Source organism: Aptenodytes patagonicus, chromosome 3, assembly GCF_965638725.1.
Source record: "Aptenodytes patagonicus chromosome 3, bAptPat1.pri.cur, whole genome shotgun sequence".
Classification (NCBI taxonomy): domain Eukaryota; kingdom Metazoa; phylum Chordata; class Aves; order Sphenisciformes; family Spheniscidae; genus Aptenodytes; species Aptenodytes patagonicus.
In genome coordinates, this window is record NC_134951.1 from 57,353,385 (window position 1) to 57,374,376 (window position 20,992).

General features: G+C 38.8%; 2 protein-coding genes across 5 annotated transcripts in view; one reads left to right on the forward strand and one right to left on the reverse strand.

Moving 5' to 3' along the window:
* The window catches only part of NT5DC1 (5'-nucleotidase domain containing 1), a 158,459-nt gene that overhangs the window by 8,580 nt on the left and 128,887 nt on the right, over positions 1-20,992 (forward strand). For all 3 annotated transcript variants that reach the window (XM_076333457.1, XM_076333458.1, XM_076333459.1), the window contains exon 6: positions 2,250-2,331. In XM_076333457.1, the coding sequence (XP_076189572.1) occupies positions 2,250-2,331 (82 nt within the window). The remainder of the gene's footprint in view (positions 1-2,249; positions 2,332-20,992) is intronic.
* COL10A1 (collagen type X alpha 1 chain) lies at positions 8,758-19,710 on the reverse strand. Of its 2 annotated transcripts, none has more exons than XM_076335471.1 (2): positions 19,681-19,710; positions 8,758-10,853 (listed from the first exon to the last, which is right to left on the reverse strand). In XM_076335471.1, the coding sequence occupies exons 1-2, from the start codon at positions 19,708-19,710 to the stop codon at positions 8,970-8,972; spliced, it is 1,914 nt and encodes a 637-aa protein (XP_076191586.1). In that variant the 3' UTR covers positions 8,758-8,969. The 2 variants fall into 2 exon arrangements, with proteins under 2 accessions (XP_076191586.1, XP_076191585.1); XM_076335470.1 differs by lacking the exon at positions 19,681-19,710 and adding an exon at positions 16,383-16,521 and having other exon boundaries at positions 8,758-10,861.

Below are 20,992 nucleotides of genomic sequence, written 5' to 3' on the forward strand. Positions count from 1 at the left end.
TAAGGGTTAGAAACCATCACATTTTTTTCCTCCACATTTCTGAAAGGAAGTAGAGGCTTCTGTTTCCTGTTCTGGGAGCCTGTTCAGTAAGGGCTATTTTCTTATTTCCAGAAAACATTCTAGGATCAGGAACGCTTCCTACTGGAAACAGATGGGAGAACTGCTAGGTTTGGATTCAAAATGGGTTTAGGCATGAGTTGGTTGCTGGGCTGCTCTACGCTGTTAAGAATCAATCTGGTTTTGCAGTGTCCGGAGCCAGAACTCATGTATTTTTCAGACAAAGCAGAGGAGCTTCTTAGTGTTTTGGATCTTCACATTGAAGCTCTACACAAAATACTTCTTTGTCTGATACTTCAGCTAATGAAATCACATTTGATAATCACTGCCAAAATCTTGGTGGACTGCATGGGTGTGCACACGGTTTTCTCTCTGCTTTCTGGGAATTGGTCTGTTTTCTTGCATGTCTCACATGCAATGGCTGTAGATTTGCAAGGAATTAGTTTGACAGTTATTTTAGTCTTCTCTGAGGTCAAATGTTTTGAAGGAAGCGTACCCACTTTTAAACTAGTATCCATCTGTCTTCAAAACAGCACTCTGAGGAACTGTTAGCTCATTGCACTGATTTTTTTAAAAAGAAACAAAAAAACCAAAACCCCAAACTAAGGAGCAAGTCAGCCACGTGGAATATGAGCAGAGCGGACAGTTGAATCTGTCTGTCCCAAGGTTAGTGCTAGCATAGGCTAGTGCCATCGCCACTAGACGGATAGGTGCTCCCCAGCATCTCCTGAACATGGCTTTGAATAATGACCTTGGTTAGCAGCTAACTGAAGTTTGACGTATATGAAAGCTTTTTTCTCCGTTAGTCCTTTTATGTATTTCTGCAGCAGCTTGCTATAGGAATGGATTAAAAAAAAAAAGTTAAAAGCCACAGCATTGTATCTTTCCTGCTCTTAACCTGTAGAGCTGGTGGGTGATAAGCAGACTGTGCACAACTGACAAGCACTATGGCAAAAGACCTTGTTTGTGTGACTTGCTGGTTGTGAAATTAAGGGCAGACCGTGCTTCTGGAAGCCTCCATGGCAGATTAGGCCTGAAATAGCAGTTTACTTCAGCACATATAAACTACATGTTTTTGGCTGGTGATGTTAAGGGTTTTTTTTTTTTTCAGTTTCTGAATGTTTCCCTCTCTAGAAATTGCTTTATGCTTACAAAATCGGTCATTATTCAGGTACCAGTGCAGTGGTCAGGACACAGAAGGCAATGCCATGAAATCTGTTAACAGTTGCATTGAAATTTATCCTCGTGTAGGTGTGGAAAGCCTGTAACAACACTGCATGATACTTTCCACAGTGTACAAACTCAAAGAGACTATACCACCTGCTTTGCTGCTGCCCAGTACCTTGTAACTCTGGGCACCTCTTACAGGCTCTGTAGCTAATCCTCTGCTCTGTAATATTGGCTAGCTGCATAACTGCATCCATGTTTAATTCAGCGCTCCTAAAATTTGTGGAGTTTGAGAGCGCTGTGGGGCTCAGCTGGTTGAGAAGCTTTTCCTCTCCCTTGGTGAGATGTTGAAAGGGCGGTTGAGGTCAGCTGGAGCTCTTCTGTGCCTGGCCGACTTTCTAGGAACAGTGAGAGACACCTCACAAGCACAGATCACCTTCCTCTGCCCTTCTGCCAGAGCTGGGGTTTGGCAGTCTTCAGGGTACAATGTAACGCAGTGCTGCTCAGCCTGGCCTCTGGATGAGTATTTCATGTGGTGTTTGGGGTGGAGTTGTTGGCAGAAAGGCATTACCTCTAAATTATAGGAAAGGGTTTTGCCAGTTCTGAGGGTGGAAGGTGATAAGAGTACCAGGCTGTAGATAATGTCAACCTGCTAATTAAGTACAGTATTTGCAGTTCTAAGCACTTCTTTTTCCCAAATGTCAGTGGGATGGCTCATTCAGTAAGTTGCTGTTCTGTCTAATGACTCCTTTTGCTGTAATGTTTTAGAGTTCCTCCTTTCCCCTTCTTCCCCCCACACCACCATATCCTTCTGAAGTAGGGAGACAACTTGTCTGCAGTTACCCAAGGTTCACAGTCAAGCTGGGTACTGAGTCCTGATCTCCTGAATCCTACTGTCTGAAACTGTTTTACTCCATTTTCAAAATACTTTTGTTTATTAATGGCATTCCTGTCACTGTTTCAATATGAAAGCTCGAAATAGCTGATACTTGATGTAATGACTACGTTCCTTTTGACACTTACAGCATGATGGTCGGAAAAAATATGACTTCTGGAAGGACATGGTGGCTGCTATCCAGCACAATTATAAAATATCAGCTTTTAAAGGTAAGTGGGTTCACTGCAAACTTACTATACTAGCTGAAAATATTACATGTGCTAGCCAGAACAAATGTACTTGTACATTTGCAAGTACACCGTAGGTTACTCAACACAGCTTTTACTTTTCAAGCTTACAAATAGTTGTACAGTAGACACATGTTTATCCTGAAATAGAACATCTCTTTCATTACTATTTCTATTTAGTTTAGCTGGAACTGTTTTGCTATTTTTAACACCACTTGTGATGTGCTACTTCACTGAATTTAGAGGAAAAATGGTTTCTTCCCATGATTGGTATGGTAATGTGGACACCCTTGAACTGTATTTTGATGCTATTCCTTGTGGTGTTGTACTCCTAAATAAAATCAGAAATGATTGGACAAAAAAATTAAAGTAGTAACTAATATTTGATAATTTTCTTTAGCACTCTAGTTTGGATTAGAATTCCTCATGTAGTATTGACACAATGGTGAGGAGATTGTTTTCCTATTTTTGAAACCTTTTTAAAAACTGTTATTTTGTTATAAATTTACTAGAAATTGCAGAGGAATTTTTTAATAATAGCCTTCCTCCACCCAAAGCCAACCTTATAATACTGTAATATAAGTTAGAGTTGGAAAACATCTTGGATAGCCTTCCACTAGAAATACTTTTCCTCCTTCACAGACTTAATTTCTGAGTTTCTATTAGGCATATAAAATAATAAGTTCAGAATAAAGCTTAATCATCTTGCATGTGCTCACAATTAATTGAAATTATTTTTAACTGCGGGGGGGTGTTGTAAAAAGATTATATGCAGATCAGTTCAGAATTCTGTATAATTTTGCTGATAGTATTTTCTGATAGAACTACCTGTGTTAATGCAACATTCATTAGGCACAGGTGTAGTTTGGACCTTCTTAAAACTTACCTTTTGTTCACCAGAGCTGTACTACTTTCTGTATTCCTTTCAAACAAAATTGTCTCAGAGAGGTTCCAAACAAAAGGGAAGTTGATATCGGGATGCATATTGCAAAAGACAACGAGATATTCCTAAAATGTTTTTGTTGTTGCTAATGTGTCTCCATTGGAGCTCTAGAGTGTGATTGGTAGTTAAGAATTCCTCTAGGAACTCATTCATACATGAAATAAATATATCCTTTGTTTTGTGCTGATATTAAACCAATCCTAATCAACTGTAACTATTTTTTTAGCATTTTTTGTTAATTCTTTTTTCAAATCGCGGAAGCTCTTTGTTTTAAAAGGTGTGCATCATGCAGTGTTTGGTGAAAAGAATAATTTTAAAAAGTGTTCTTTGGAAATTAATTAGATCAAACGGAAGTTAAAGTCTGATCTTTGAAATCAGAAATAATAGCTTCATTTTATTTCTGTGAGTGTCTACTTGTGTGTACATGTGTACATTTATGCATATACCTACCTATCTGGTACCTATTTGTGTATGTAAGCATGGAATCAGCATACAAACAGATGTGTGATATGACTTAATCCTTTCTAACTGCTATCAGAATTGGTACTTAATTTAATACACCTGACTCTCTTATAAAAGTCACGAGGCACGTGCTCAGCAGTGTTAAATATAAGAAAACGTAGTAACTGATAGGCATGAGTTATTTTGGATAAAGCTCTGGAAAATCAGAAGTAAAACAATGCAGATTGTATACACTACTTAAATATTTTAATATATGAAAGTACTATTCTCTGTCATGCATCACTTTGAAAGGCTTCATAGTGGTCTTATTTTCCTTTTAATAATGCGGTCCAGTGGATAAAGCACTGAACAGGGAGTCGGAAGAACCAGAGAATTTCTTCCTGTATCACTTACCTGTGATATTCCCATGGTGTATCTCTTTTTGCTTCAGGTCCCTCTGTGAAATGAGAATAACGGTACTAATCTTCTGTCATGAGTTTGTGCCAGAGACTTTTTTTTTTTCCCCTCAGCTGCAAGCTTAACATAGCTTCCTGAGGAAACTCCTAAACCTGGCTCCAGCCCAACGTCTACATACCAGGAAGCCCCACTCTCTTTCTTAGCCCAGAGCCTAGCTTGAAAACCACAGCCTCTTGACTTAACTCCATGCCCTCGGTGCCTTGTAGAGGGTTTAACCCTTCAGAGAAAAGCAGTGCTCGTTAACAGTTAGTCAAGGTAAAATTTCTAAAGCAAACTTATTAAGTGGTCAGTTGAGGAGACGCAAAGTTCCCAAGTTGAAATGCCGTCTTAGTAGTGCCATTGTCAGTGACGGAGCAGAACGACTGACCACTTTATTTTTTGAAATCCGTGTTTGCAAGTCACTTTGGTTTGTTGTCAGTATGCCCTTGTTTCTCTATGCCCCTTCTTTTTCACACAATTTCTTTGATCATAATCAGGTGTCTGGTGGATTTTGCTTTTCATTGTCTTAGCTATAGTAATTGCCTTAGATAATTGCCCTATGATATTTTTTTTGGATGGCTTTTTCAGATAGCCATGATTGTCCTGGTTCAGCTTAATGAAGGGTATTGACCCACTCTTTTACTTGTAAAGAAGTGAAGAACTGAGGCTTGCAGAGGGAGAGTAAGAGGGTTCCAAAATAGTCTTGTGTTATTGAGATCTTCCTTTCTGAAGAATAACTCAAAAATTTGGAGGCATCTATTAAACAATACTGTCGGAAAAGCATGATGTCAGATAGCAATGAACACAGATATTCGTATTTTCAAAATGGTCATTTCTTGCCTAATAATACCTGCAAGAATGCCCTCTGTAATTGATATCCAAGTTGAATATTAAATTACTTGAGTAATCCTTTTTGTAAATCTTTAACTTATCACTGGAATATTTTGCAGCTTTAAGGTGATTAACATTAGTTTGTATGTGTTTCACTTGGTTTATATTCTATATAAATTAGTAAAGAGCAATTTTAAAATAAATGGCATGTGGCAATGTATTTTACACTGTAGAAATACGTGGACAAAGGTCCACAACACATTATGGAAATAAAGTTTGATCTTTAGAGGAGTTAATAAGTGCTTGAAGTACTGTATAACTATTTCCACATGAAAAATTTCAGATTTTGTGATTTTTGGACAGAAAAATCAATAGTTTTTGTAGAAGGAAGTTGCCTGATATAACTTCTTAAAGCAGAATTTTGTAAAATGTCTTCTCTTAAAGGCTGCTTTCTCTCTGTCTTCCATGATTGTCTTTCCCTATCATTTCCCTGACACTTCTGAAAACTGTAGCAGCTGTGGTTATATAGTGAAAATGATATATTTGTAATATTTTCAAGCAGCTCATAAGCTTATTTTTCATTTTGGAAGTAAAAAGATCATGCCTAACATGGCAGCAGAGACTTCATAAATTGCCCATGAAAAGGCTTGATGGGATCTGCTCTCAGGTTTCAAGGATGCATCTGAGAAATTTGGCACTGACCATCTTTTACAAAAAGGAAAATTATTAGAGAAAGAAAGTGCTAGACTTAAAACCTGTTTTTTAGTAACTTGCATATTGGCTTTTATGTGATTGATCAGTATTTTGAAGTGGCATGCTGATGTATGGGAAGTGTTACTTTGGGCAGGAAAACTTTGGATCTTTCTAAACTACTCCATTCTCTCCCCAAAAACGCATGCACACACACAGAGGTTTTTGATTGCAAGTTATGTTATTACCCTGTTGTCTTGGCAGAAGATAGTGGATCTAGATGTTTGCGATATGTGCATTATATCCTTTATATGTAACTTCAAATGCAACAAACAAAAAGCAAAGATGCTTTTCTGGCCAAAAGATTTTCCTCCAAAAATTTTGCAAAACATTAGAAATTCCTAATGTTGAGGTAGTCCAGTGATGAGAGATCATTATTTGTCTTAATTGTGAAAATGGCAACAAAGATAGAAGCAAACAAATTTGTTGCACTTCTCTGCTGGGCTTTCCAGCGAAATACAGAAGGGATTATTTGGGTGCTTCATGTGTCTGAACACTTAAGAACTACTGAAATTTGTCTTGGAAATCTTTTTGAAGCCTTTGGAAGTGAGTTTTGTACTATTACAGGCTCTTATGTTTTCATTTTAATCTAATATTGAATTTTCTTTCCTCTAATGCCCATGATCCAGAAAAGATGTGGTTTTTGGAAGAGCTTTATCTTTAGGTAGGTTGCTGATCTTCATGTGGAGAAAATATTAAAAAACAAATTTAAAAATCTTACAGACCTTCTCAAGGTTCTCTCTAAACTGAGAATCCAAAGCTAAAATCAAGGTAGAAGTTGTGCTTGTGCTACAATTTGGTGTGTAATCTCTAGCTTTCCAGTGTTAAGAGATGCTTTCTTAATGGCTTAATGTCTGAACAGTTATGAAAAGCCTTCAAAAAGGCGGGCCTGAGGTACTAAGTTGTAGACTTATTTCAAGTGCTATGTGTTCATTTGAGGAACAAAGACATTAAAGGACAAAACCTGATTTAAAGTGGATGGACAATAAGAATTGGTGAACCATGCTTTTAAGAATACTGTCTAGGCCTAGTTTCTTGTGGAGAGACTAGTTAATTGGAATCACAGGACAGTAATGTACTGCTGAGCACCAAGCATCTCCAACAATTTTAAACATGTGCTTTGGCATACATTTCGGATGTAAAGCAATTAACCAGAAACTTTACAACTACTGAGCAGTATTTTCCAGCTCCAGTACCCAGTCCCTCTATTTGTTTCTGAAACAAAAGTGCCAGATTGGTTGAATGTATTGGCAGCAGCACATGCTATGTTTAAATACTGGAAAGTGCTGTTGAACTAATGTGAGTGACTGCATAGGAAAACATTTTTAGTGCAAAAAAGAGATAATTCTTAGGAGATCCGTAATTAGTATTTGGCCTAAAACAGGAAGGTAGAATAGTGGGAATAGACAATTCTGACTCAAGTGTCTTGAGTTTTATTTTGGCTTGAAAGAAAAGTATCACAGGATTGCTACTTATTAATTGTGTTACTGTCCACTGTATTATTTCCATACATTTGTGTGTAATGTTTATAATAGTAGTACCAATTTGCTTGCCTAGGTCTACTTGGCTGCTAAAATAAGCAGATCTCGCGTTACACTCTCTACTTAAGCACTTATTTTACCACAGTATAGCCTAAGCCACAGACTTCCTTATCCAGCAGCACTTCAAAGAGGAGAAAAAACAATTCTGCAGAGTTACCTTCTTGGTAGTTCTTTACTGTTTCGAAAACATTGTATAGTTTTGCTAAGGATGGATCAACCTAAAGGTGTCCTCACTTTTTTATTAATCCCAGCGTATTATCAAGTACTTGGGAAATTGCTGATTTCAAATGTATGCAATATAACAAGCCTCAGGTTCTGCTTTCTTGAAGAAATGGTGATACGCAAAACTTTTAAACGTGAGCCTACATGCTTTTAGTTCAAGTGATTAAAAACTTCTGTTTAAAAAAATTAAGCTAAAAAAAATAGTTTAAGAGTTGATAAGGTTTTGATGTATATGATGCTTTTAAAGCATGCGAATGGTAACTGTCATTGGAAGAAATGTGTGATCAAACTATTATGGTTTGATAATTTATAAGTACTAATTTTACTAAGCTAGCTTACTTTATATCATTAACTTTTCTTAGTGCTGTAACAGATTAATGTAATGTCTAATGTTTGTAAGACATGAGTTATATGTAGGTATGGTAAATACGATTGTCTACTGACTGATTACTGTCATCATCTGATACATTTAGCATTTAAGTAAAATATAGTCCCAAGAGTATTGTGTTCTAAAGGCATGAACTGTTCAGGGAAAAACAGTGCACAGATCGTCTCCAATTTTGGGGAGGTAAAGCTGTTGTGATTTTTGTGAGTGTCTGCATGCTTGTGAAGATAGGCTCTTCTGGATTTGGTGATAGTTGGTTTACTGTACTCTGAACATTGTAGTTTTACAGAATGTTAGGAGCTTAAAATATTGAACTAGTTTGCTGCAGATTACAAAATGTGCATCAAAGAAAGCTGAGTGGATTTGTAGGCTTCAAATCTGGTTGCTTTTTCATATTGTGAAAGTTTTAGATCTTCAGTAACAGGTAATAATTTGTAAATCTACCTTTCTGCAAGACAGTTATTCATTAATAAGAAAAGTGGAACTAAATTAAAACTGTGACATGGTATGCACTATATTAGACTTGTGTTTTCTTGACTCCTGTTTGATAGCTTAAAGATGAAGCTGACAGATAGCAGACTAATGTTACTGAAGTATATTATCTGTCTGTTGTGATGACCATGCTGTATCTGAGACTGTTTACTCTGAATAATACCTTCAGTTAATTCAAGTATAGTGAAGTATGATCAAGAGTCCTGGAATGGCTACTTTGTGTTGTGAGAAGTGATAGTTAGAAATTCTGATTTTCCTTTTTTTTTTAAAAAAAAGGGGAAAAAGAGAGAGACTGGTACATTGTATTAATTCATAAAATTTTAATGTTGCATTCAGTTGGACAATTGATCATCATTTGAAACAAATTTCTTATGACAATTCTCTAAAAACATACAATATTATTCTACTCGGTTTGAACCAATCTCTTCCGCCTTCTCACTCCCTCCTCCATTTTTCTTGCAAAATTGAAGTTGCATGACCTGCTAGGGATGAATCGGATCAGTGCCCCGTTAAAATGGTCTGAAGGAGAGAGTGTCAGGACAGTGTAAGTGGGATGTTGTTAGATATGAGCAAATAGGAAACCTGAGAAAGAAGAGTGAACATAGTCAGAGGAATACAGACCATTCGATTCTGAATTGGGCAGTTGGAGCCATACTTGATCGTTCTCCATGAGATCGATAACAGCACTGCCAGAAGCCTGGTCAAGGTATCCTTTCTTGTACTCATCATAAGTGTACATGAGTGGGGAACCATTTTTGTAGAGTGCAACCCAAACATTTGTTCCTTTTGCATGTACATGGTAGGAGAAATAGTACAGTCCAGGGATCCTGCAGGTGAAGATTCCTGTTCTGGGGTCATAGTGTTGCTGCCTATTGTACAAGATTTTATCAAATTTGATGGGGACTGTTGCCCCAGGGTAGGCTTTTGAGAGGATGACACTGAAAGCAGACACTGGCATCCCTGTAAGAGCTTGGTTTACTCCTTTCATGAAAGACATTCCTGATAGCTCCCGAGACTCTCCTGCTTTAATGTAGCTTTCAGGCATCTGTGGAATTGCGGCTTGGCCGGGGGGACCAGGAGGACCTGGGGGGCCTGGCAAGCCAGGCTCTCCATTGTTGCCTTTAGGCCCGGGGGGTCCAGGTGGTCCCATGGGTCCGCTTAAGCCTTTCGTAGAAATCCCTGCTGGGCCTGGCAGTCCTGGTGTTCCTGGCTCACCTTTTGCCCCAGGGGCTCCTGGCAGGCCAGGGGGGCCGATGGGGCCTCTGATCCCAGGTATTCCTGAAGGCCCTCTAGGGCCTGGCTCACCATTGATCCCTGGCACTCCCTTAACTCCTTGTGGACCCATTGGACCAGGCAAGCCAGGTAGCCCAGCGTGGCCAGTGTCGCCTTTTGGACCTGGGAAACCAGGGTGTCCCTTAGGACCAGCAAGACCCTGCTCGCCTGGGTATCCTGGTTTTCCCTCTAATCCTGGTAGACCTCGTTCACCCTTGGCTCCTGTGAATCCCGGGGGGCCTGCAGGTCCCATGTCGCCTTTGGGTCCCGGTAGGCCGTTCTCACCAGGCAAGCCTTTGTGTCCTTGAGGGCCCATGTTCCCTGGTGGCCCGGCAGGCCCTGGTTCTCCTGGCATACCAGCTGGGCCTTGGTCTCCTTTAGGTCCTGGAAGGCCAGGAGGACCTTCAGGCCCTCTGTGTCCCTTCATCCCCGGCAATCCTGGTTTTCCGAAACCTGGAAGACCTGGGGATCCAGGCAAGCCTGCAGGTCCGGGGTGTCCCTTGGCTCCAGGGATGCCTACTGCTCCTGGTGGTCCCATTGGCCCAGGCTTGCCGACACCAGCTTCTCCAGGTTCTCCTGGGGGACCCTGGGGACCTGGGATACCAGCCGCTCCGGGTGCGCCTGGTAGACCTCTGTCACCTTTCATACCTGGCTGACCTGGAAGACCGTTTTCGCCAGGCTTCCCTACCCCAGCAGGACCGGGGAGGCCCCGGGGCCCCTGCGGGCCTGGAAGACCCCTGTTACCCGGGCGGCCTGGAACGCCGAATCCATTTTCTCCCTTTTGTCCGTTTATACCAGGGATACCTGGCTCTCCCTTCTCGCCAGGGATGCCCCTCGGCCCTTGAGCTCCTGGAGGGCCTTGTGGTCCTGGCTTGCCAGGAGCAGACAGTCCTGCAGGGCCAGGAGTGCCAGGTGGTCCTTGTGGCCCTCTTGCGCCTGGGAGCCCAACAGGTCCAGCTTCTCCTTTCTCACCATTTAGTCCTCTGTCTCCTGGCTTTCCTGGTAGGCCTGGCATGCCTGGCTTTCCAACTGCAGAGAATCCAGGTGGTCCTGGGGGACCAGGGGGACCTTGGGGACCAGGACTTCCAAACCCTGGCTTTCCTGCAGGACCTGGTTGTCCTCTTGGTCCAACAGGGCCTGGGGGACCAGGGGGTCCTTGTTCACCCCTTACCTGCACACCTGTGAGAGAGGAAACCCAGTCAACTGAGGCAGCTACAACAGATTTGCAAACTTTTAGCATGGTGGTGAAATGTGTGAAGGGTTAACTTAATTTGAACCTCATAGAAGTCAAGTTTCTAATACTGCGTTTGGTCACTGAGAACCTGACGTTCAGGGCAAAAGTGTCTCAGAGCTCTTATATGAATAATTAACACATGCAAATGTGTTGGAGTTGTGCTGTGAGCTACAAGGCCTCTAGAAATTTTTTTGGCTTCAATACATGTAGGGTCATCAGAGAGCTTAAAAGATGCTGTACAAGTAGATGCAAACTATTAAGAAAGAGGAAAAAAAAAACAGGTAACTGATTTAGCAAGTTATCAGACTTGCATCTTGATGATGAACGAAAACAGAGAAAGCTTCCTGAGCAAGTGTAGCTACTTTTCTGAAACTACTTGGTGCTACATTTAGGTAGTGAAATTTTTGTCCTTTCCCCCCCTCACACTTCCAAAAGTGGGCCATGGCTTTGTTGTGTGGGTTTTTTTTTTTTGTAGACATATGAATGATATATTTTCAAATACTGTCTCAAAGATTTTTGTTTGTCATAAAAACTTCACACAGTGGCAAGGTCACAACTGCATTCATCTTACTGCAGTCAGAATTCTGGCATTGTTTTGTTTTTTTAATACTTCATTTTCTTAGTTATCAAAACAGCAGGTGGAGCCACTTAACCAAATGTCACAAATAAAGGAATAAACAAACAAGCTCACTGCTTAGTTTTCTGTGCACTTTGGGGGAGCTTGCAGCTTCCTGCTGAAATTAGGATGCTGATTTGTAGGACATTAAAGACAAGATTAACGTAGATATTGTGAGTCTACTTCAGTAGTTTGCAGCAACTGGCAGCATTATAGAACGAAATATGATACCTATGATGAATGTTAATTTAAGAGGTCATTTTAAAAATAAAAACTGAACGATATATGAAGAGCCTGGATTCTGTTTTTTATATTGGCAACATATTCTGTTTGCTTATTTAGAAAAGATTGATAAGATCAACAACTGGATCAGCTAAAGTTTGCATTTCAGTCTCTTACAAAGAGAGCAGTGTGTGCGTGTGTGTATATATATATAAAAAAGTTTATGCAATGAGTATTCTGCTGTCTTTTAGATAATAAATTGCTTTTTCCAATCTGTGGTTAGTCTTGATGAACCAAAAGTGCGATGGAGGAAAAAAACTATTCTTGTACATATTCTATTTTAAAAAAGAGATGTGTATATGAAATACATTTGATTTTGGTTTGATATTGGATCTGCAAGGTTGCCTTCTTCCTGTATTGCCAGGGAAATTGTTCTTATCTTCCAAGTATAGAGAGTGCATTTTCTTTTTTGCTGGTGCATAAAATCAGCACAAATGCATATCACCTTATTTTGTACACCTTCCTATCTCATCCTCCTTAAGGCAATGAAAAGGAAGATAGTTGTTAAAATCTTACACATAGGAAGAAGGTGATGTCTGTGATTTATTGACAAACTGAAAATGCAAACACACATCCTTCTCAGCTGCAAAGGAGGTTGTGGAATCTGTCAGTACCAGAGACTAGTCTGGTGCAGTCTTTGGCATCTTACTCATATTGTTGGATTTCTTACTACTGAACTCCCAGATTCAGTAGGGTGCAATTGCAAGTTGGTTTTCTTGTTATGTAGGTGACATCAGATGTGTCAAATTTTAAGAACTACATCATATGGAAAAATAATTTGGAAAAGGCTTAAGCCTGTCTGAATTAACATGTACCCTGCAGCGCAAGTGGCATGTAAATGTTCTTTACATGCTACACATTTTCTCTTCACCACAGATAAGAGAGCTGCCATCAGAGAAAACAGCTTACTGAACTGGAGGACTCTGAATTTATTCCATAGGTTCTATCTATGGACAGAACTTCAAAAACTATCTGTTCACATCAGAGAATACAGGCAGGTCAGATCAAAGCCTCAATACAAATACCTAAACAGGTTCCTGAGTTAATGCTGTTTCAGTTGTAAAGCATTAGGGGAAAAATATGAATAGGTTTTTACATCAACTGCATCAAATCCAAAACCAAGCGTTTACATGGGTACTTTGGCAAGAAGACAACAGTGACCCCAGCCAGGTTTGCTCTTTCGTAACCCTAACTCAAGGAACTATGTCCAGACCTACCAAATGTATTTTGTTCTTTAGCAGTCAGAGTTAGTTTAATTTCTGCAGGCAACATTCATTTTATTCAGCTGTATTTAAGTAACATGCAGTTACTGCACTTGATCTAATTTTTTTTTTTGGTGGCAAATTGCATCAGACTTCAGCTTCAGAGTGCTTCTCTTTCTTGCTTTTTACCGTGTTTTACATGCACCTTCATATCAGTCCTAGGTTCACAAGGTGGTGGGTGCTGCCTTTTTGCATAAGATGCTAAAGGCTTTGTCAGCGTTCATGATGTTATAGAGATTTTCTGTGAGGAGCTATATTGTTTCAAAGTTGTGCTGCTTTTAGATTAAAATGTCTGCTAATTGTGCTGTCCAGAGACAATGGTAAGTCGTCTGAGGAAAGGACAGCTGAACACATTAATGAAGTAGGATTTTTACCAGGAAAATTGAAGTAGTGGTTAGCTACTCTTTTGTATGTCTTGGCACATATCTTGATGTAAAGTTGGTTTATGTTCTCTGAGTGCAGTCAAACCTTATTTATGTATTGAATTAAGTATGAAGACTTAAGCCATTATTGCAGGTTATGCTAATTTAAGCATTGCTGAACAGTCAGACTTAATGATTATTCTCAACTAGGACTTCTCAAAGATTTCAAGCCAAAGAGCTACCGGCTTAAAAATTACGTCCTGGTATATTTTAAAAATGGTAACACTAAATCCATACAGAAGAGGAAAGTATATTCTGACTGGAGAGCTGTCAAGAAAGTATATTCTGACTGGAGAGCTGTCAAGAACATGATTTTTAAAACTGTTAAAACAATGTCATCAAACTAAATGAAGCTTTAATAGGCTTTAATTGCCAACAGAAATTGTATGTTCTATTACATGTTGTCCCGAGTCACCAGTTTGGGCCTAGACTGAAATTTTAGTTCCAGGCTGCTTTTTGACAAAGCTGTACAAAACAAAAAGAGAATTTATTGATAACTAAATCTCTAGAAGCCAATGTTTGGTGACCAAATAGGAAAAGTCAGCTATGATGAAAAGCTTGCCATATGCTACTTGAGCTACTTGCATACAGAAGAACTCACTAGACAATAGTTAGATGAATTTGGTTCTGTAGTCTCCTGTTTTATTCCTCCATGATTGTCTCAGACTAGAATTGATGATCTCTAACAGTCTGCCCTCTTTAAACTCTTCTAAAAACCCTCTATAAGATGCTTGTTTTCCAGACTGAAGAATAGTAGTGGTTTTCCAGTCCTCCATTTTGATGCTTGTTCCCCAAATGAAGATTTGTCAAGCAATTTTGAATGACTGGACTCCCATGTCTGTAAAACTGTAGGCTGTTCCTGCTTTTGCGGTCTAGTATACAGTCTTTGTTATTTTCCTAAATAGACAGCATTTTACACTTCTCACATGTTGATATAATCATTCTCATTCTAAATATGAAGTTTCACGCACATTAGATTGTGTTAGTATATAAAGTGAAAACTTAGTTCAGGACAATTCGTTTCCCCCTTTCACCCCATTTCCTCTTTAACCTGCTCCTTCCTTTTTCTTAATTTGCTGCTGATTTCCCCCTTTCCAAATGTTTTCTATAGAGGGGAAAGAAAAACAAACAGTATGAGAAGAGAAGTAAGTGAAGTATGGTAGAGGATAACCAACTAAATATTGTACTTCACTTAAATATGTAAATGATTCTGAGTAAAGTCATGGGAAAACACTCTGAAAAGTTAGTGAGGGGAGAGGGAGGAAATGCAACTCTAACCCAGTGGGAATTCCAGTTACTAAGTCCTCAGAGTAGCTGTTTATGTATATGTACCTAAATTCAGTCTGAGAGCGCTGATAGGATTCCAGAAGGTCCTTGTGCTGAAGGCAAGAGATGAAACTGTGACAGTGTTTTGGTACAACCCAGAAGAACATTTTGGGGGGTAAGTTTCCCAGCCATGCTGCTTTCACTTGGTTCTTACTGCAGAGCATTCTTGGAGCACGTGTGCTGGAGCTGGCTGGGGTGAGACCAGGGCTGCATCTTTGGACTCGATGTGTGCTGCTCATGAGCATCCAGTCCATAGGATCAGACTAAAGCTATTCTGAAACAAAACCTCCTAAATGAAGGTAATGTGGATACTATGTCCTGAGCAGCAACTATTCTGCTCTCCAGATCTGCTTCTGTTGTGCTACCCTATTTTCTAATGCAGATACAGCCAATAATGTCCTTTTTCTGGCAAAGAGAAGCTTATTTGCAAATCCTATTTTCTGAGTCCCCCATTTCGGCTTCCTCATTTCTACCCAAGTATGATTATTACAACTAAAAGTAGATGGGATACAGCAAAAGTGAAAGCTATTCTGAATAGCCTGTTGATGTCTGAAAGAAAATAATGTTGTCTTGGGGGGGGAATGGGTGGGGAGAGATGTTTACAAGAAAGATTCAGTTCTCTTAATTTTAGTGATGATAATTTTTAATAGAGATTACTGATCATCCTTTGGGGGACAATTCATCAAATAAAAATAGCACCTGGGAAGTCAGAAGTTTTGATTTCAAGTTTTTAAAAAAAGCTTTGGCCTAAGCATGGAAAAATAAAACAGAACTCAGTTTCAAACACTAAGTATAGCCACCCATTTGACTTACAAGGACAGAGAGGATACCCAGAAATAAGATATCACAATGTATAGCATTGCAATTACATGTTGCCTATACAATCTGCCTATACAATAACTGATGTATGAAATAAAGAGAACTTTTTATAATAAAGCTAGAATTGTTATATTACTATGAGATTAGTCTGATAATTAAAGTATAAGCTTAAATCACTCATGAAAAAAGTATGTAGAGGTTTATGTTGTATTTTTATGACGATATATCAATTTATTTTGCCTTTCTAGACTTTAAACAGGTCTTCATTTGGGCATATGTATCAGATATATATTTAAATTCACACCTAAGGTCTGTTTTGAGTAGAGATAACATGACAGAATGTGAATATTGTAGATCACAGGTCTATTGTTAGAAACCCCAGTGTTGAATCAAGAAATTCGAGGATAATTACCATGTTGTACATAATTATGCACACAATCATGTTGTATTATTCCCATTACTGAAGATTAGATCTGTAGCTGTGCTTTTGTTTCTGCTCTATATGCCTTTAGTGATTATTGTGTAAAAAAAACTTGTCTGTGACAAGTGTGCATCTTTGTTAATAGGAGGCAACTGCCAGAGCCACTGCCAGTTCTTTCTGCAGTGATGACATTATTTTAATAAACGTAAACTGTTAGTGAAAGTTGAATACTAATAGTATAAACAAAGAGCTCTTGTTCATGTATTGACCCACTAGGAATAATTGTGTTAGTTTATTATCAAAAAATAGTAAACTTACCTTGACTCTTTACATTGAATGGTAGAAAATGTGGCCCCTTGATGCTGGATTGTTTCTGGTATCGCTCAGAAAAATATCCATCGCTACCATGGACAATGTTCAGACAAAACAGCAGCAGTAAGGATATTTGTAAATGCATGTTTCCAAATCCGTTCTGTGTTAGAAAGGGGAGAAAAAGTTTGTTATAAAGAAAAGCTGTTCAGTTCTGTTTCTTGTGCATGAATAAATGAGTTTTCTTAAAGTATTGGTATTAAAAGTTGCTATTGGTATTAACTTTGTGCTTACTTCCTCCTGCTTTCACTAGTTGTGAAAAATCCACTAAGAAAAAAGGAATCATTCTTGCTATCACTTTGAATTATAGAGCTCTTGTATAGATAGCTTAGAGGCAATAGTCTCACTCTTGAATAATTGTAAACGGATGCCAGCCTATTTAAAACCATTGTTTTCAGAAACAGTGATTATTTTCCTAGTTACACTAGGGCTCCAAAAGTAAGTTCAGGCATTGCATATATCAAAACTCCTAAAATGAAGAAAAGTTTTCAGTGGAAATTCATAGACACTCTACCACGACCTTATTGCCTCTGTCTAATGCTATAGCAAATAAAGCATGAAGTCCTGGCTCCTTCAGCATCGGTGGCAAAAAACTCGCATTGCCTTGCTTGAAACCAGGCTTTTATCTGTAGCTTTTCAAGTAGCCCCAGTGGCAGTAAGGATGCTGTCGCTGGCCCTTAAATATCAACCCCCTTCCCTCCCCAGCCAGAAAACATGTATCCCATAGGAGTTACCTTCAAAACCAAATAAAATGAAGTAAAATCATAACATACCAGAATGTTGTGGAGCTCCAATGCAGGGTAGTAGAGCAGTGAATCCTCCTCTATTGAGGAGGAGTTCTGCCACTGGTGAGTGAGCAGAAGCTGATGATTTCAAGTATCACCCTTGAGTATTTATACGATTTTTCCCCCTAGTTAGGTGACTACTGGGCATAAGCTCCTCCCCAAAAATCAGTAAGCAGTAATTATCTGTGTGTATATGTGTGTTTTTTAGGGGTGGGGGAAGCTATTTTGGGCAGTCGTCCTAGATCCTGTTAAGTTTTTTTGTTTGTTTGTTTTCTTCTTCCCTTGGATTTCTTATTGTTGGTGAAATTGTATTGCTCATAGCTTGTATTTTCTAAAATTGTATGGCCCCTCTGTTTTTAGAACTGAGAAAGATAACATTGGAAAAAATCATGAACTTGTAAGTAAGGTTGGTAATTCTAAGTGCTTCATTTGGATTTCTCTGTAAATGGTTTATGGAAAGAACTATACATTTTGAACTTTGGTGAGCTGTTACTTTCAGGAGTAACCTCACTAAAGTCTATAGAGACTACTTATGTGAGTAATTGTTCATTGGGGTATGAGTGGAGAACTTAGAATAAATTAAGATGTTAATAAGGGAGTTGTGTGAAAACCTGAAGATTACTTTTAAGCAGTTATTGTTTAGGAGATTGTTATCTTCACATTATATTTCTAGACTTCTGTTTTGATGCTGGAGGTACAGTACTACGTATATGATGTATTCTGCAAGTAATGTTTCTGTAGTATGAATTCTTGAAATGGAAGCTTGCCTTACACAATGAGAACTTCATTTGTTACAACTAGATACAATGTATTGAAATCCATACTGCTTAGTTACGCAAGTGTTATACAGGCTGATGTTTGGGGCTGGTGGGGCTTTTTTGAGCTTTTCTGCATTCAGCAATTAACTTTTTTTTAAGGTTTGTTCAAAGAAATGCAGTTATTGCTGTGGTTTACTAGATGCGTGTTGTTTCTATCAGATGGTTTCAGTTTAGTAAATGTAAACTGCTGCTTTACTGTTGGTGGATCAAACTTGATTACAGCTTACCTTTTTTTTTTCAGATTATAGATTGGTTTTAGCCATTAAAAAAGTCTGTTAAACTAATCTTGCTTAGTAGACTGTATCCACAAATTGTGAATTCTTTTGTGAATAAAGGAATCTTACAGTGTTTCAGCATCACTTTGATTAGTGTTCAGTACTAAATAGGCAGTAATTTTTGGTCCTCGAATTGTTTGTGACTCTGAAACATTATTTAAGATCGAAGGGCAAAATAAGAGAGAATAAGCAAACCTTTCTCATTTAGGATGAAAGTGTAGAACTAAATATATAGTGCACTTTGCTTTTATCAAACTTTCTCAGCAAAAATACCTACATATAAATTATCTGTGTATTAAAACTCCTTTGCCAATTGCAGACATCTTTGACATTGTTATGTGGTATTCAGTCTTGTAGGAATTAGATTTTTGGATGTGTTTGAAACTCTGTGTCCCTTGTACCAAAGATTAGTGGAAAAACAAAGATAAAGATAAATTATATCTGTGTTGTTACTAAAGGAAGCTGAACATGTGCTACACGTTACTGTCCTGATGAAGTGAGCACGTATTTATTTTTCAAGTTAATTTATGCCATTTGTGGAAGCTGTCTGGGGAGCCTTTTGGTGAGGTACAAACAATATCTATGCAGAAGAACATGTATGCACCCATATCCTAATACCAACTGTAGAAATATTGTAATCAGGCAAGGGTACTAGCATGTTATATTATAGGAATACTAATAAATAACCTGCGTTACTGTGAGTTCTCATGCATGGTAGGTACAGAAGGGCTACCTGTTACCTTTCCAACCAAAAGACTGAGCTGGTGGCCCTGAACTGTGTGACTATCCTGTGGAATGACAGGTTAACGTGGGCTGAATTTTACCTGCTTTGTGTCTTTGTTTAATTGCACGTTCTTCAAGTAACAACTTTTTTGGCTTTTATGTATTATGGCAAATATCCGAGAACACAAGTTACTGTACTGAAAGAGACCAATGGACCATCAAGTCTATTCTGCTTACAATTGTGCTAATACCTTTGCTTACTAGAGGGCTGTATTAATGTTGTGATTTAAAGACTGCTGCAATCATTTATTTAATGTATTGTCGAAAAGTTCTTTTCTTCTATTCTTCTTCCTAGCCATCCTCTAAACAACACTATGTTCCATTTTTGTAAATAAATCCTTTCTGCTGCAGAGGTCTTCAGACTGAAGCCTGCTTTCCCCATTAAGCTTGCGCGTCCAATCTGGTCAGTGGTTTTCAGAGAATGTTTGCGTGACTGAGAGGGCATTTCTATTCCCCCTATGTGCATTCAGTTCTTTTTAATCTTTTGAAGGAGGAAGCTTTGTCCTCAAGTTGTTTGTGTAACTTCTCAAGGTGCTTCATTTAAAAATTATTCTTCATAAATTCAAATGAGAATCCAGTCATCCACTTCTGACAGAGGCAGCAAATGTACGGGCATAGAGTTTATTTCCTCCTTGAAGCCTACAACTCCAGCTCCTTTTTTTGGTTCACATAAATCCAGAAATAGCTTTTGATTTTAAAACATTTAAATATACAGCCCTTAGTGGGAAGTGTGGTTGTTGCAAATTTGACAATATTTGGTTAAGAACAGCAGGCGACAGTTTTATGCACACACAAGTTCATGCTAATTTCTAGCCTAACTCATAAATACCCCCAAAGCAGGCACACTTCTGTTACAAAAGCACCAATAATGTACACTGATATTTGCCCAGCAGCCTCACTTCCTGCCTTGGCTCCTTCTGGCCAGGAAGGTGAATAATCTCTGTGTGTCTCTGCGTAAATAGGGATGATTGTGGGGTCAAAAGGTATATACAGGCAAACCCGTTGTCCTTGTGTTTAACCTGAGCTCCACCCTATTGTGCTATCTTATGCTGCTACTTGGCTTTGAGGTTTTGGTTTTTGTGGGTATGGGAAATTGAGGTAGAATTGGAATTCACTTCTTTCGTATGTTTTCCCTGTTGCTGTGGATATTTTTTATTAGCAGAGCACTAACACGCATTTAGCTCTAAGCACGCATATGAAAGATAGGCTTCGGTATATATTTGCATGTGCAAAAATACATGCAGTAGACATAGTTGTGTATACCTATTTACAGTAACAGCACATTTTAAACAAGAAAGGTTATTTCCATACCTGTTTTCAAAGTATAAACGTTCAGATGCTTTTGTTTTGTAGCTATGCACTTAGAAAGTTGTCTTTACTTTCAAATGAAGGTATCTTCACTGCCTCCTGCTCCCCCTGTCCCACTACCCTAATAGTCAGGAATAATGGTGTGACACGTGGATCCGTTGCACCACTCCAGAACTTGCTTTTTAGTTATGTATTGGCTGCTTCTTCCCATGTAAAGGTAGCCATGGTAGTATTCCTTCAAAATAGCGATGTAATAGTTTCTAAGTCCTAAGCTTAACTGCAATAAAAAGACTCAAAATAGAGTTTCTCTGGACCATATGAAGTAGGTACTGGAATCACAGTCTTTAATGCCATTCGCATCAGTCTGCAGTGTTTCATCATATTTGCTGGCTGAATGTTCAATTTGCTGTTGAATGTTGTTAGAAAGCATGCACTTGCACGTGTTTTCCAAAACCCCCTGTTTCTTCAGTGTTTTACTCCCACAGACTGGAAACATGTGCATAACTGACATGGAAGTGGCACCATGCTTTGGGAAATGGGAACTGACTTCCACTGCAGTCCTGCAAGTTACTCGCAAAGGGGCTTGAATG